The sequence below is a fragment of the Pseudorasbora parva genome, chromosome 8 (assembly GCF_024679245.1).
Source record: "Pseudorasbora parva isolate DD20220531a chromosome 8, ASM2467924v1, whole genome shotgun sequence".
Lineage (NCBI taxonomy): Eukaryota > Metazoa > Chordata > Actinopteri > Cypriniformes > Gobionidae > Pseudorasbora > Pseudorasbora parva.
Genome location: NC_090179.1, coordinates 13024111 through 13041820, shown reverse-complemented (window position 1 = coordinate 13041820; position 17710 = coordinate 13024111). Strand labels below are relative to the sequence as shown.

Genomic DNA, 17710 nt, shown 5'->3' with positions numbered 1-17710 from the left:
GGACACGCGTGTGTATGAGCAGTGCCGATCTGGACTCGAGTGTGTATTAGCAGTGCCGATCTGGAGACGCGTGTGTATGAGCAGTGCCGATCTGGAGACGCGTGTGTATGAGCAGTGCCGATCTGGAGACGCGTGTGTATGAGCAGTGCCGATCTGGACAAGCGTGTGTATGAGCAGTGCCGATCTGGACACGCGTGTGTATGAGCAGTGCCGATCTGGACACGCGTGTGTATGAGCAGTGCCGATCTGGACTCGAGTGTGTATTAGCAGTGCCGATCTGGACACGTGTGTGTATGAGCAATGCAGATCTGGACTCGAGTGTGTATGAGCAGTGCCGATCTGGACACGCATGTGTATGAGCAGTGCCGATCTGGACACACGTGTGTATGAGCAGTGCAGATCTGGACTCGAGTGTGTATGAGCAGTGCCGATCTGGACACGCTTGTGTATGAGCAGTGCCGATCTGGACACGCGTGTGTATGAGCAATGCAGATCTGGACTCGAGTGTGTATGAGCAGTGCCGATCTGGAGACGCGTGTGTATGAGCAGTGCCGATCAGGACACGCGTGTGTATGAGCAGTGCCGATTTGGACGCGCGTGTGTATGAGTAGTGCCGATCTGGAGACGCGTGTGTATGAGCAGTGCCGATCTGGACACGCGTGTGTATGAGCAGTGCCGATCTGGACACGCGTGTGTATGAGCAGTGCCGATCTGGACACGCGTGTGTATGAGCAGTGCCGATCTGGACACGCGTGTGTATGAGCAGTGCCGATCTGGACACGAGTGTGTATGAGCAGTGCCGATCTGGAGACGCGTGTGTATGAGCAGTGCCGATCTGGAGACGCGTGTGTATGAGCAGTGCCGATCTGGAGACGCGTGTGTATGAGCAGTGCCGATCTGGACACGCGTGTGTATGAGCAGTGCCGATCTGGACACGCGTGTGTATGAGCAGTGCCGATCTGGACACGCGTGTGTATGAGCAGTGCCGATCTGGAGACGCGTGTGTATGAGCAGTGCCGATCTGGACACGAGTGTGTATGAGCAGTGCCGATCTGGAGACGCGTGTGTATGAGCAGTGCCGATCTGGAGACGCGTGTGTATGAGCAGTGCCGATCTGGAGACGCGTGTGTATGAGCAGTGCCGATCTGGACACGCGTGTGTATGAGCAGAGCCGATCTGGACACGCGTGTGTATGAGCAGTGCCGATCTGGACACGCATGTGTATGAGCAGAGCCGATCTGGACACGCGTGTGTATGAGCAGTGTGCAAACTGACAATCGATAAGCCGTTCCGTGTTATCCATTTTGACATATTGTGCAGCCCTAATTTACACTGACACAAATGACAATGTGATAAACTGATGAGCTTTTGACAAACATTTTAAAACTACAAACTGGCAACAAAACTGACCAAGTATTAAAAACAAAAAACATTTATTTTATTGTTCTGAATAAAACATCTGTGTTGTCATGCCTTTTATAACATGCAGGCTTGCTCGGAACTGTGAGGCATCAGATTATGGTTTGGACTAGAGCAGGACAGACGTCTTTTTCTGAAGCGATAGCATGATATCTCACAGCAGCAGAGCCGGCTGTGTCTGTGCTAGATCACAACTCGAGAGGGAACAAAAACAGCTCCAAGCGTGAACTGGCTAAAAGTTCAACTTAACAGCCAATGTTATTTTAGCGAACCGGTTTCCTTACCCTGCATGTGGTTGTTATATCAACATTAAATGCTTTTTCAGAGAGCTATGTTAAATCAGCCACAGAAAGACTGTGAAAACCTATAGAATTTAAGGCTTTAAACGGACGAGTAAACAGATGTCAGTCGAGTTTACAGAGACATCTATTCACAGGGGTCGGAGGTCATGGAGCATGTCACCATGATTTAATCAACATGACATCATAGAAGGACAAACTAAATGAGACTAAATGAGAAATGTTCGGCTATTGTCATACAACACTGGTTTTATACATTTCAAAATATCTATAATCAGTGAGATTTGGGAATATTTTACCAAGAAACCTTAAAGACCTGATAAGTTAGGGTTAGGCTTTATCTCATCATGTGTTGGCATTACATCTGCAACATATGACCTCAAAAGGACTCTTCTGCTTTTGTTTTGACAACAGCGGAAACAACGTGGTTTTAACATGTTGACACTGAAACCGTAATGGACTTGACAAAGACCTGAATGTCCCTTTAATTATATAACCCGACGTTCACACGTGTTAGTACTCACCGTGTTGGCCATCATAGTAAAGATGACAGGGCTCTTTCTGTTCAGATCCCCTTACGCTCAGAGCAGCACAGCCCCCTGTAGACACACAAACACATTTAAGTAATCAGGTTTGAGTGCACTATGACCAACACACACACATTCAGCCTGTCCTCATGATTGTAAGAGGAGAGGTAAGCTTTCGATGATGATGATGGAGATGATGAAGATGATGGTGGAGATAACACTGATGACCAGAGGTGACAAAAGGGACAGTGAGAGGAGACAGAGAGGATGGAGGAGGACCTATCAGGACCCCCACAGCATGTAACCTCCAAACGTTCTCCCCCTGCCGGAAAGTGTGTGTGTGTGTACGTGTGTGTGTATGTGTGTGTGTGTGTGTGTGTGTGGGGGGGGGGGGGGGGGTTATTCTCTTTCTACACTTCTACTCATTTATCCATCCATTCATCCATCCATCTACCTATAGAACAATAAACCACAGGGACAGAGTAAACCAAGGCAACTTTCCACTAAATATGCACTTTTCATTAAAAAATAATGTTGCCACCTAACACAAGAAAACGCAGTAACGCTAAATAACTCACGTGGTTTGTGAAATTGCATCTTGCAGAAAGTTTTAAAATGAATGATTTGATCTTATAATCAGTGTGGATTTGTTTACTCCTACAACTTAAATGTTAAAGTGAATGAATGTTTGTGGGAATTTGCCACATCATAAGCATGACACCTGCGGGAATTATTAAAATTATGCGCAGTACCTGCAATCCCCACTGAAATTTGACCGTTATCTGTAGGTAAAGGTGCACCATGTAACTTTTGGCCTTCTAGCGGCTAAAAAATAAAACTGCATGAACTTTGTGGAAGAACATTGGCACGCAAAATTGCCAGGTATATAGATCAGTGGTCGTTGCTCGTTGATTGTAGAGCAAATCCCGTTTTTATGACTGGATTCTTCATTCTTCTAAGGAAATCTTAGTGCCCTAAAGTTGGTCCTACTTTTGACGAGCAGCCAATTCTGCAAACGCAGAGATGAATGCAACTATGCAGTCCTTTTATATTTGATTAACGTGCACTTCTAGATTACTATGGTGGTATCAAACCTCAGTTCTCAAAGGAATCCATCAAATGGTCTGTGCCATTAAACTGGATGGGTTTTTACACGGGCAGTTGATTATCGATAGATTACCTAGCTCAGGAAGAGTCAAACCACTTCTTGGCCTTCAAGACAGGAAATATGAATGCCTGCTATAGCTTTCATTGAGGCAACACTGAGAATGCACTTTATACTTGCATGAGTGCTGCGTTATGTGATAAGCATAAACTTGTGCTTTGACATTTCAGAAACCCATTTGACTTTTCTGGGATTTGGCCTACAAAAATGCATCGTCCCTGCAGCATTTAATTGCAAAATATTGCCAACACTGCAACAATGTTACACCAACATACTGGAAGCATGACTTTTAAACTTTTACACACACCAGAAGGTACTTTATACACTTCAGAGTGCTCATATGACAGCAATGCAGTTGCCAAAGTAAACCTATTCAACACTATTGACTGATTTCTACCCTATATAAAGATTACATAATGTTTGTGACCTGTAATAATTGCGAAAAATGTTTATGTAAACATACTGGAGAAAGTTAACCAACATATGCAAATGTGTAAAGGTCACGCCACAAATTGTAGGTCATCCACTTACACGGCACTGATGCTCTTGTCATGCTACATGTACGCTCAAAAACAAGCATGGCTTGTGCACATCGATAATATGTGACCCGTGCTGGCAAAAGAAGTCGGAATGTGCACAGGATCATTTCGAGCTACATGCAAAACAAGTGAAAACATTTCAATGTTGGTCGATTTTGAGGTATTTCATTAAGCCCTCGTCTAGCGACCCCAGTGCTCCTAATAGCAATTAAACATAAAATATATTTTTTAGACATTTTCGGAGAAGAGTACCTTTCCATTGACCATGAAAACAATCTCACTCATACTGACTAGGTAAGGTAGGTCTTAATCGATAGGCTGTTTCATTAATGTTAAATAAAAAAATTGGCATATCAGAAAAAAATAAGTTGAATATATATTTGTTTATGAATATTTGTTTTGTATATTTTTGACTTGGGGTGCGTCTCAATCCGCTCCCTAGTTCAGTAGTCAGGGCACTGATAAGGGAGTCAGCCCATTGACTTACTACTGAACTAGGGAGCGGATTGAGACGCGCCCTTGGCCCGTCTTCGGCGCAATAATTCCGATCTTTCATGTATTCATACTCTTGTGTAATTGACGCCCCATCCTAAATAAATCTGTCTCTTCCGTGATACCCTGAAAATTTTGAATAATCCGATCTAATATGATTTCCGACCTGTAAGGTTGCCAGAATAATAATCTTACACGGTGTGTTAATAGGCCAGAGGAGAACTGGCACCCCGACTGAGTCTGGTTTCTCCCAAGGTTTATTTTTCTCCATCATGCCCCGATGGAGTTTTGGTTCCTTGCCACTGTCGCCTTTGGCTTGGCTTGCTCAGTTGGGGACACTAAAAATATGATTAAAGTTATTCAACTTATTATACAAATAAAATATATGAATTAGGTCTTATTTAATTCTATAAACTATAATACTGATCTGCCAACATTGTCGCTATATGATAAATTAAAATAAGCTGATAACATCACTGTTTTCTCCAGAACGACTGTACAGCCAAATCTAATTTTGTTGCAATATTATCCTGATTGACACTGTGAAGCTGCTTTGACACAATCGTGATTGTAAAAGCGCTATATAAATAAAGTTGATTGATTGATTGATTGTACCAAATTTGGTGTTATTATCAGGGATGTTAAGGTGCTAGGTGATTTTTGTTTTGTTTTTAACCTTTACTTTAAACGGGAAAATTAACATTTGAAAATGTGCTTATTGCGACTCATTTTGTCAGCACAGGTCACATATTCTTGTGCGTGTCTCCATGAACTTCCTTTAAGTCCAATAAGTATGCTAATGCCTGTGCCCATATGATCTGTGTGTGTGTCTTTGTGGCCGGAGCTTTCGGAGGCTGGGAGAGGTGTAGAGCAGACAGCTGGTAAGCCTGGATGGGGTGGAGGGGGTGAGGCAGAACGTCCTGAGCAAATCAATAGACGGGGGGGATCTAGCCCTGCCGCCCACTGCCCCAGTCCCACAATACCCCCCTACAGCCCCCTGCCTGAGCCACACATAAAGGCCTTTTGTCCCACTGGGGAGAAGCCCGACACAGGAACCAGAGAGAAGCTTCAAAGTGGCTGGAGGTCTCTCCTTCTATTCTCGCTCTCCTTTTCTATGTCACTTGCCCTCCCCCAATCTCTATTTCTCTTTTCCTGGGTGAGGGAGAGGCCACCCAGTAAATGTAAGGGAACTCGGGTCACCGTGGCTTGACACACTGCTCTGGTGACATGACACTAAAGAGACAACTTGTTGCTGAGTAAGAGTAGACAAGAATGGAGCGAGCACATGATGACAAAAGATTTCATTAATGCACTGTAAATCATGCTTTGTTACCTGTTTGCAGGACAGTCCTTAAAAAAGCCTCTTGAGATCATAGGCGAATTATTAAGGACATTCCACAATGGGCTTTATTGACCTCCATTTATTGAAACTTATGTGCTTGCTCTTAATCACAACAAGGGTTTGTTCATCTAATTAGCGGTGCTTGTTAAAGAAAACATCGCTATTTATAATACTCGAAGCTGAGCTAGGGGTTTGTTTGAATCCCTAACCCTATGTTTTAAACTTAGCATCCTAAAAACCACAGTGAAACAGAGTCATACCTAAAGACGAACAAAACTAGCCTTGAAGGCGGGTACTCTGTTGAAGTAAAAAATATTGGATCTGCCCAGAGCAAATCTGAATCTATCGCTAAGATACATCGCTAGCGTTTGCTTTAGGCAACTCCTTCACCACTAACGGAGCGAGCTGGAAAAATCAAGCTTTTCCCGAACCTCGTGGGAAGGAGGGCCACAACATCATGGCCACCAACAAAACTCAGTACAGATTCTTCTTGCTCCGGCTTTAACTTCTGGATATTCGGCAGAGTTGCCACGACGGACCGAATGGCTTTGCTCAAATCTTTCTCCGCTCCCATTACTGAACTACACCTCAAACGAGCATGACATCAACGTCATCGTTCTCAGCCCCTCCCTCTATTTGCTGATTGTAAAAACCAGCCACAAAACAAGACGACGAACTGAAGTAAAATTAAGGAAAATAAAAATTGAGCGGAAGTACGTAGAAGGGCAGAACCAGGCTAGTACAAAACCCCTTAAGGTCAGAAAATCTTTGGGATGAAACGATAGGATGTTTGAGCTGATGTCAATTTTAACAAACATCTATTGGCCGATTCCAAAACCGATATTTTGCCATTTGCTCTCTTATTTGAACTTTCGTCATTAAAATAAGATTTGTGTTTCAAAAGCAAAATTCAAAGACACATGCATTAACCAGTCTATTGCTGCATAGTAAAATAATTCCCATTGAACATGGATTGGATCCAGTCAATAGGCACAACATAAATACAACAGAACAACGATATAGATGAAATAAACAGTGCTTTTCAGGTAGGTCTAACAGCAGAAATAAAGTTATCAAATATAAAATATATACTTGTTTTTATTTAAAGCTCATTTAAGTTGGTAGGTACTCTGTGTAATTATTTGGACCCCTTTTATATTAGGTGGCCTTAACTACTATGTACTAACATTGTAATTAATCATTTGATGCAATGCACTTATTGTGTACATGTTTTTACATTGTACTTACATTTAAAAAAAATACCTGCATGTAATTATGTCCGTAATTTACATTTGTAATTATAATTTTGGCACTTCCCTTATACCTAACCCTACCCTTAAACTGACCCATCCCACCACACCTGTCTCTAACTCTACCTGTATCCCACCTCAATATCAGCAAAAGTGTTCTGCAATACAGTTTAAACACAGCAAGTACATAGTACTTAAGGCCACCTAATATAAAGTGGGGCCCATTCTTTTTTTATAACACTGGCAAAGATCGTTTACACTTTTTCTTCTAACGTTACTTATTCCAGTGCGCGTGCAGAAAGGGTTTCCAAGATTTTACAAAAAAACCCACCAACTACTAGTCCAAAACAAGCCCAATAGCTTTTCGGGGGGTTCTCCTGAAAAAAAAAAAGAAGGTGTTTGGAGGGTAAAATGTGTGTTGTTTTGGCAAGGTTGCCTGCTAAACTTCACATTCCTTGGTATATCACATATTTGAGGTTGCTTCAACCCGCGGACATGGAAAACAACACTCGGTGCAGTGGAGTTCTGTTGACATTTGACAACTAACGTTATGCGTCGCTTCGTTGCTCTGATTGGTTGTAGGTCTATCCAATTGATGTCTTTCCTGGTTCGGTTGAAACACGCCCCATAAACACAGCCCAATGGAGCAGTTTCAGACTCATATTCTGACTAGAATTGAGTATGACCACGTCAGGCTAGTGTTGCATGGCTATAATGTTTAAAATGGGGGGGAAATCAGTTTCATAGAGACATCGGTGTATTAGTATCAGTGACACTAGCATTCAGTCATAAAAAGATAAGTACTTAAAATACACGGTCTTTAAGTTATTTCTACAATCATTTGGAGAGTACCTGTGTAATGATTACAATATTAAAAAATATAAAAAACGTAAAAGTATCAGTGGCCAATAAATCGGTACATTTCTAGTGATAAAACACAATTATAACTATGGGTTTTCTTAAAATAGGGCATTTCTTGCAGCTGTGCACAGAATATTATGGAAACCATCAACCAATTCCTTAAAAACCACTTAGCAACTGAGCAACCATAACAACCCTATTGTTTATTTGTTTTTGTTTTTAAATCTAAAAGTCAAGTTTTCAATGCACCCTCAAAAGCCAGATTAGATTAAAAAAAAATCACATTATAAAGCAATTACACTGATCTTTTAATACTGAAATGATGAATTAGGTATTATTGAACTATAGTAATGGAACTTTTTGCACCGTTGTGCTGATTTTAGCACAGTCATGTTGTGGTTTCCACATGCTTGAACAGGCAGCAACCAAACGGTTATGTGCAGGGCAGCGTGATGCATCGAAAGCACAACAACAGCGAACAGATGAGGCGGCATTTTACATGTAAATATGCATACGCATCATTGCTCTGCAGTGGCGAGCCCTTCAGAGCTCACTGGTGGAATGCAAAATCCACAAAGATAACGCACACAAACCACAGATGAACTCAAGGACATCGATTACATTCTGGGTGGAAAATGATTACGGTCACTGTGAGGGTTTACTCACTAATAAACCTTGACCAGGCTAATTCTAGCAACTTTATATTACACAGCAACACCTATAACATCCTAGCATCATGGCGGCAGTCTCGAGCATTTTATAGGCATTATATCACTCTTATCGGTCACCTTCTAGTTCTCTTCCCATTGCATGTGAGCTCTTATCTTTCCATGTGGTCTTAAAGCACAGTCGCCCTGCCCTAACCCTCCCCAACTCCTCTCCATTGTCATTCTCTTCCGTCCTTCAGCTGGCCTGCTATAAATCTCAGAGATCTTCGTCTGTCAGCCTGACCTCTCATTCTCTCCCCCCTACTCTCTGTTCCCCCTTTCTCTCTCTCTCTCTCTGCTCATCACTGTTCTCTCTTCCTTCTCTCAATCTCCATCATCGATAGACTGAAGAGCACTGACCTGGAAGAGGCGATTCTACTCCAGTCTGAGGCTGACACAGTAATGGGGCTGAAGAAACAGGCCCGGCTTTGATCATTTTGGGGGAGTTTAGGGGGATGGGGTCATCGATTCAGAATTATGAGGTTTATGAAGTAGAACAAACAACAGTTGTGCTGTACTTTAGGTTTCATCCTAAACCCGGGTCTTTATGGGTGTCCCATCTGCTCCCCAGAGCCCAATGGCACCAGATAAAAGAGGGTTTGAGTTTGTAAATATTAATATTTCATGTTTTAAGTTTCTTGCTATTTTAACATAGATTCAAAAAAAATGTCCTAATTTGGTCAACTTGTTTGGAGAATAAATAATAAAATAGTTTTCAAAACTCACATTTCTTCCAAACATTTTTGAAAGCTTGCAAGATTCTGAAAATAAATAAATAAATTATTTGGTATTAAATTATTGGATAACTTTCCCGAGGTAAATGCAATATTAAATGACGCAAGCCGTGTTATTGACATCTTTCACCGTTTGAAACATTGCCTGAGCGATTGCATTAGACACTAGGGGTGTCCCCGACTAAGGATTTACACATTCGAATCAGAATTTTCGAATCTCTCTATGGTCGACCAATAGTCGAATCACCTATGTGTTACATAGACTGGAAAAAATAAACAGTATAAACGGGTTGGGAAGGGCAGGACACTAGTCAGCAGAAGGCTAAGACTATTTTTATTTTACTTTACACACGACACACAGCCACCACTTTTAATAAAATAATCAAAACTATACACTACACATTCGTAAATTAACCGTTCTCTCATAACATTTAAATGCCGCGATCGAAACACAGATCACACAAATATAAAAGAACATTTTGATAAATAAACCTAAAAATTACCTGCCTAGAGAGGAAAAGAACACTTTGAGTGCGTTTATATGCACGTTCTTAAGATGATTGTGCCTAAAGGGGGTCGCACACCGGACTGAAGCTCAGCGCCGTGTCTTAGGTAGGCTATCTCACACCAGGCAGACGTGAACATTATATACGCGCCAAGCGCGAGCTCAATTTTGAATCGACTTCTGACAGAAGAGCTGCACGATAAATGTCTTATAGCACAGGGTGAAATCAGTACATTCACGATTTGAGGGAAATATACATTTAATCGCCACGGACAGGCGTCGACTGCCGCTGTCGGTGTATGTGTGTTTGAATTTTAAAGACGCGACACGTCTTTATAACACTAATATTGAGCACCCCCATATTGCCAAAATGTTATGATCCTCATTTCATTACACACGCGAAGATTCGACCATGAGATCGGTGGTCGAATCCGGTCCTGCATATCGATGCATCGAATCTTCGACTATTAGGGGTCACCCCTATTAGACACGATGCATTTTGCTAAGTTGTAATGTACATTTCAACATAACATTAAAGAGGAAGACTTTTGCTGCCCCTTGAACTGAGGCGCTACAGCGACCTGTCATACCACATTTAAGAGCTTCAAATCGCCATTTATTGTTTGAAATTCATCATAAAATGGACACATTTTGAAAGCTGGGACTTTGTTTCGAATCAGAAGTAACAAAGTACTCAGCTTTTTGCTATTATTGAATGGGAGGCACTACAAAGAATGTTTGGTGTAGGGAAAACTGCAGATCTGGCAACCCTGACTTAAACTGCAGGTGATTCATTGGGTCAAACTGAGCTTGCTTTAACGTCGCTATTTTATCATTTTAACTGTTAATGTGTTATTGTTGCATGGCACTAAATTCAACATGAGAGACATTTTCTTCACACACACAGTGAGTTGCAGTCTGACATTTTTTCCAGGCCTGATCATTAAGGCTTTTAATCGTCCGATAGCGATTATTACGAAACATTTTATGTTTAATTTTGAACTTAACAAGAGAACTGGTTGGAAACAAGGGTTTGGTCGGAACTTGAGATTGCAACAGCCCTGCAACAGTACTCTTCAAGGACTGGGAAAGTGCAAGTCACAATATGTTGTGCTAATGGTATTAAAAGTACTTTAATTAGATTAATTAGTAGTTTATTGTTCAAGTGAACTCAGTTATGAGATCTGCTGGCTGGTAGAAGCTGGTGTAATCCACCAGCCTGAGCTGCATGTTACAGGGATCCACTTCGCAGGACTTTCCAATGGTATGATGTGGGGGTTTCGTGTGCTCGAAGACAGACCCCTCCCTCATCTTTCTGTCACCCCCTCCATCTGTCACTTGTGCGGCTCAGTCCATCTCCATGGCAACAGCGAGGTCATCCACCATTTATGGTGGGACAGGGACTGTGAGGTGCACAGCAGCTAAGCAAGATGATATTAACGTCCGAAGCATAAAATAAGTTTGACACTGCAGATCTGAGGCTTTAGAAGCCTTAGGAGCAGCATCCCCCATCACTCCTTCTGTCAAAGCTATAAGGAGCCACACTCTACAGGAGGCCTCTGCCACTATAGCCAAACTGATTAGCGTGGGCTACACGGAGGACAAGAAGAGGAGGAGGGTGACATTTGGTCTTCTGAGGGAGCGAATCTGTGTACGTGTCTGAAATACAAACAGCCCGTCTCATGTTGTCATTTAAGGTCACTGAAAAGAGGAAGCATACGCAAATATGTTCAAGAAACAGTGTGACGCCATATTCAGGGCTGAGAAGTTGCGCAGGTTAGCCTCGTGGTGTCACCTGGCAATTGCCTTCTCTATTCTTGAAGATAAAAAAGAGCTATGGGCGTTTCTCAATTTCAAGTCTGTGTTGCTTTCTCTGTGTGATTGCAATGGCCATGAGAGCAGCAGTGCATTACTGTAAACTTTCTTCTTCTAGGGTAAGGTTTTATCTTTCAGGCCAATTACTGTAATGTTAGAGTTTTATATGGTTTGAAGGGATAGTTCACCCCAAAAATTTAATTCTGTCATCATTTACTCACCCTAGTGTCGTTTCAGACCTGCAAGACCTTTGCTCATCTTTGAAACACAAATTAAGATCTTTTAAAAATCTGAACCAGTTCTGTACTCTCCATTGACAGTCTACAAAACTACCACTCTTGATGCTTAAAAAAAGTTGTAAGATCACAGTTCTTTTCACAATGCGTGCATATTTGAGGTAGCACCAGTTGCTGCTGTGTTCACACTGACCGATGGGCCGGCGATAAGTTTCACACTGCACGACTTCACAATAGGAAGAAGCGCAGACAATTCTGTCCGGTCCGCAAAATACACAAACGCGCTTCATTGGTTCTTGCATGTCAAGCAAGCATGAGCTTCTGTGTAGAACTGATGTGTGCGTTGATGGATGCTTATATGTAAATAAAAAAATACTAAATTAAATCTGTTCTTGCAATCGTGTCTCTGGAAAATGTGGACGAAACCTCTCAAATCATATGGTTTTATGATCTCTGTATTAACTTTTTAAAGCGTCAAAGTAGTAGTTGTGTAGCTCTGTCAATGGACGGAGAGAAATCTCTCAGATTTCATTAACAGTATCTTTCTTGGCCCCACTTTATATTAAGTGGCCTTAAGTACTACGTACTTACATCAAAAAATAAGTACAATTACTGTGTTTAAACTGTGTTGCAAAGCACTTTTGCTGATATTGAGGTGGGATACGGGTAGAGTTAGGGGCAGGTGTGGTGATATGGGTAAGTTTAGGTGTAAGGGAAGTGCCAACTGTGTAATTACAAATGTAACTACAGAAATTAATTACAGACATAATTACATGCAGGTATTTTTTTAAATGTAAGTACAATGTAAAAACATGTATGTACACAATAAGTGCATTGTATCAAATGATTAATTAAAATGTTAGTACATAGTAGTTAAGGACACCTAATATAAAGTGGGTCCTCTTCCTTTGTGTTTCGAAGATGAATGAAAGTCTTATGGGTTTGGAATGACATTAGGGTCAGGAATTGATGATAGAATTTTAATTTTAGAGAGAACTAAACCTTTAAAGTTATAATGTCGCACATGGATTTCTACAATGCCAAGTATAAGTCAAAATAAAGAAAGAAAAAACATGACAACAGGATTTTTTAACATCTGCCTTGTTCAAATACAGCTCATCTCCTCTGTCTGGCTTTTTTAAATGTACAACATTCCATATTTAAGATGCCAAAGATTCCTACAACAGGAAATGCAGGAAGTTCTAATTAGTCTATCCCTCATAAATACAGTCTGTGTCCCCTTAAAGGGTTCGTTCACACAAAAAATAAAATTCTGTCATTTACTCACTCTCATGTCGTCCCAAACACATTCGATTTGCCTCATATTTGGAACATCAGTGAAGATATTTTTAATGAAATATGAGAGATTTTGGTCTATTGAAAGTCTACTCACCCAAAACTCTGATGCTGATATTCATAAAGGGATTGTAATATAAATCCTGAGTCAAGTGTTTTAAACTTGGTCTTGGCTAAGCAGACATGATGAACAATTTAGGCTTTTATATATACGAGAGAAGGAACCTCATTGTTTTTAGTAGAACTAACCCTTTAACTTGCTTAGGGGTGACTCCGAATAGTCGAAGATTCGATGCATCGATATGCGCAGCGGAGCCTGATTCGACCACCGATCTTGCGGTCGAATCTTCGCGGGTGTTATAAAGCAAAGACCGTACCATTTTGGCAATATGGGGGTGCTCAATATTTTAAAGACGTGGCGCGGGACTGAGCTTCGCGTCTGGTGTGCGACCCTTTTAAGAGCGCTGAACTTCACCCCGCGAAGCTCAGCGCTGTGCCTTTACAATTCGAACACATTTAATGAGTGTACGCACACGGGTGGCGGCATTCGATGCCTGTCCGCAGCGACTCAGGAAGTTGTTTAAACTTCACAGAGCGCCATTTCAAGGTTTTATATATAATGTATATTATATTTCCCTCACATCGTCAATGTGCATACTGATTTCACCCTGTGCTACAAGATTAGATTTGGGACTTCCACATCAGGCACAGGGAAGCAACAGTGGTTATCTCCAACATGGTTGGTGACGAAAAAATGTCAGAAAGAAATGTTGTTATTGATATAGTTGAAGACACTCCTCATCGTGCAATGTTTTTATTTGTGCGAGTGGCGCAAATCCTCGTTTTGCTTTTGGTGTGCACACACCATTAGAGACGTTTATGGTGGTTTGATATCCTTGTCCTGCATACAAATTCTCCTTTGATGTTCAACAGAAGAACGCATGTCACGGATGTGAGTACATTTCCAATGTCAATGAAATATTCTTACACGATGCTAAAATGCTCATCAAGAATAAACCAGGGGATGTCATTATGAGATGCAACAAGCTGCATGAGTCCAGTGGTCGTCCTCAAAAAGAATTATTAATATACTTAAATAACCTAACTCTATAATCTAAAATAAAATGCTAAAAACATGACAAACATTCCCCCCTCTCAGCAACTGTTGTTTTTATTGATGAACATACAGCTCTTGAAGCTCCTGGAATCACAAAATCAATTGTGGCCAATTCATTTATATGATTTACTCATAAATATTTTTTTATTTTTTAGCTTTGAATATTCTTTTGGACAACATGGGCCATTTAAATCAAAAGAACTAAGAAAATCACTGAGCCACTAGTCAAGCTGATGCTCTTTAAAGGAGCAGTGTGTAGTATTTATGAGGATCGATTGACATAAATGCAATATAATACACATAACTATGTTTGCAGTGGTGTATAAAGACCAGGTTTTTGAATGGATATCAATGGAGGAATCGCTTCACTACACAGAATAAACTGCTTTTCTGAGGAAATAGCTTATTTAAAGGGTTACTTCAGGGATTAGCATATGGCTTTGTATCAGTAGAAACCCTGGAGTATATTCAAATGATCATGCTCCCCCCTCTTATATCCCCCTGAGTCGAGAGATTTATGCATTTTATATCTGGAAAAATTCCTCTCGTGACGCAAATTGACGATATTTGCGTCACGAGAGGAATGTTTGCCCAGAGGCTAAAGACTACAGCCACCAGAGGGAGCCATTTCCGCATGTTTTGAACCCGCACCAGGGGAATGGAGATCACACTCACAGCTCAGCTCAGCTACAGGCATTAATTTAAATGGATGCTAAGCAATGTAAGTGTTTTAACTTCTCAAATTAATTTCTATGAAAGTTAAGCTTCCAAAGGCATGAACTGAAAACGCGTTGTGAATATATGCCGCGAATGTGGTCGCGATTACCTCAGCTCTCATCACGAGAGCTCATCAACTCATTTATGACGTTAAATGTAATCTGACTCCTAATCTGAGTCTGCTGTGAGACTCACGCGGCAACTCGATCGTTATATTGAACAGACACGTTCAGTATTTAATTGTACTTTCTGAACTCAGTCACAGTAATCCAGTAGCGGTGACTTTGAGAATGGCCTCAAAGGGCAGCGAAGCATTCTGGGAATTGTAGTCTTTCATCCCCATGAGACAAAAATACATTTTCTGTCTTTTCTCAGTCTAGAAAGCACCAAAATCAAAAATAATTTCACATTTCTACTACATTAATGACCCAGTTTAAATACAGATTCATCTTCCCAGCGCTGAAGTACCCCTTTAATAAATCCACAGCCTGTTCGCTAACCTTCAACAGCTTTGCTTTTAGGGCTGTGTATTGCCAAGACTCTGGCGATGCGATACAATACGTATCACGATACAGGGGTTACAATACGATATATTGCAATATATTGCGATATTGTAAGAGAGGCAATATAATATTGCGATATTTCTTTTTTGTGTGTTTTTGTTTTTTATAATTTAAAAGAATAAAGAACACAACCATAAGCCTAAAACACGAGACAAAGTGTTTTATTTAATTAATACAGCCTATAATTTATATCACTAATCATATGCAATGTGCAATCTAAATTAAGGGAAATGTAAAGTGACTGCAGGGTTCTTTATGTGTATATGTTTTAAAGGTTCACAGTATAGCAGTGGCTAGTTAACAACAGGAAGTGCAGTCCAATTCATGACTGAATGGCTGTTTGTTTTATATTTAACAAAGCAGCCCCGATCTCATAGAACGCGTTTTTGCAACGAGGGGCGCCTTTTTTGAATGGATTTCGTTTGGCAGAGAGTGTTATGCGCGCTGCCTATGCGCCCTGGGCGCCTCGCGTTTCTGAAGGAGCGCTCCGAGCGCATGAAGTTGAAAAAAAGTCCACTCTGAGCGGAAAAGCGCGCAACATCATCACGCTTATGTTCTGTTGTCCAAACGAATGAAAGAAGAGGCGGGCCTTCCGTTGTGTTGACCGTTACATTGATTTGACTGACAGTACAGGTGATTCGGGGGTTGCCTAGAAACATTAAAGCGCACTGCTCATTTTTGAATGAAAAAACGCCGACCAAAAAAGGGAGTGCAGTGCGCCTCGCGTTTTCGAACCTGAAAAATGCGTTCTGTGTGATCGGACCCTAAAGCTGTTTTCTATAAAGCAGTCTATTGTATAAAGTGCTATTTCAAGAACTGAACTGCAGAGCTTGTGCATCCATATCCACATCGCTATTATCTTTCGTTCTCCTGCCACCGCTGTCAGTTTTGGCATGTGTTTATTTTGTTACTGAGAGGAAAACGTGCAGGACATTCTATCGAAACATTTCTCATCAGCGCGGGTGACGTCAGGATGTTAAGCGAGCTCTCTGTTTCAATGTGTTTCCCGAGTATTAGATTATAACTTGGTCTATTTTGTAAACAAAATGATTCTTGTCGATTTCCTAAGTGGCTTCTTTTTAGCTGAAGCCAAAATGAGTCCACACTTCAGCTCTGTATACTGCAGGAGCGGAATAATTCTATCGTCTTGAGAGCTGGGTTTGCTAATGTAAACACTAGTGATGCGCGCACTTTTACCATGCGCTTCTCCGGCTCCGCGTCAGTTATACGTTCTGAGATAACACTGCCATCTAGCGGTTGGGTGTTATACAGTCTGTGGTTTAAACCGAACACAAAGCCACGGATCTTGGATGTAAATAAATAAATATATAAATATCGATACAGCATTTTTGAGAATCGATACAATATCGCCAAACATAATATCGCGATATTCACGTGTATCGATATTTTCTTACACCCCTATTTGCTTTTAAACATTAGTTTTGGATTGATATATTTCTAGACAATGCTGCATTAAAGAAGCCACAGACAATTGCGGTTTAGGTTCAATTTATGGCATTTCTCATTCATATCTATGGTATCTGCTAGGGCTGTCCCATGACCGATCGTCATTTAAATTAACGATCAATTAATCATTAGCCTTAATACGACAATATGATCTGCAGCAGTGGCTTATAGCTAAAGTATGTCCAAATGCCACTCAAGACACCATGTTCCTCACCAAATGAATGAGAACGGGTTTTAGGATGGTAAAATATCGATGTGATTGATCAATTATGATTTCATTTCAACTCCTACGGTGGCCGATTTAGTCCAAGATTAAAACTGCAATCCCCCTCTTCACATTCAACACGGTGCCATCGAGTCTTAAAACGCGAAAGATGTAGCTTGAATTTACGGGTATGTCCCTCTTTGGCTAATGTACTTTCAAGATGGAGGAGCAATATGGCAACAGGCATTCGAACCCCTCACCCGTATGTGTTTTCAATGGTATATTATAAACTTACGAGAATACTTTATTACTTGAAAGAAGTAAATATACATTAATGAGCATGATATATGATATATTTTTGAAAGAATTAAGTGTTTTTAGCTAAGAATAAACTAAAAAAGTTACACAGTGTAGCTTTAAACAGTATCTAAAAAGTTACGGTGCTGAAAGTTCA

At 41.0% G+C, this 17710-nt stretch overlaps 1 protein-coding gene across 2 annotated transcripts in view; it reads right to left on the bottom strand.

The window, feature by feature from the left end:
• Positions 1-17710, bottom strand: part of tfdp2 (transcription factor Dp-2) — a 59804-nt gene that overhangs the window by 37382 nt on the left and 4712 nt on the right. For both annotated transcript variants that reach the window (XM_067450143.1, XM_067450144.1), the window contains exon 2: positions 2243-2317. In XM_067450143.1, the coding sequence (XP_067306244.1) occupies positions 2243-2257 (15 nt within the window). In that variant the 5' untranslated portion in view covers positions 2258-2317. The remainder of the gene's footprint in view (positions 1-2242; positions 2318-17710) is intronic.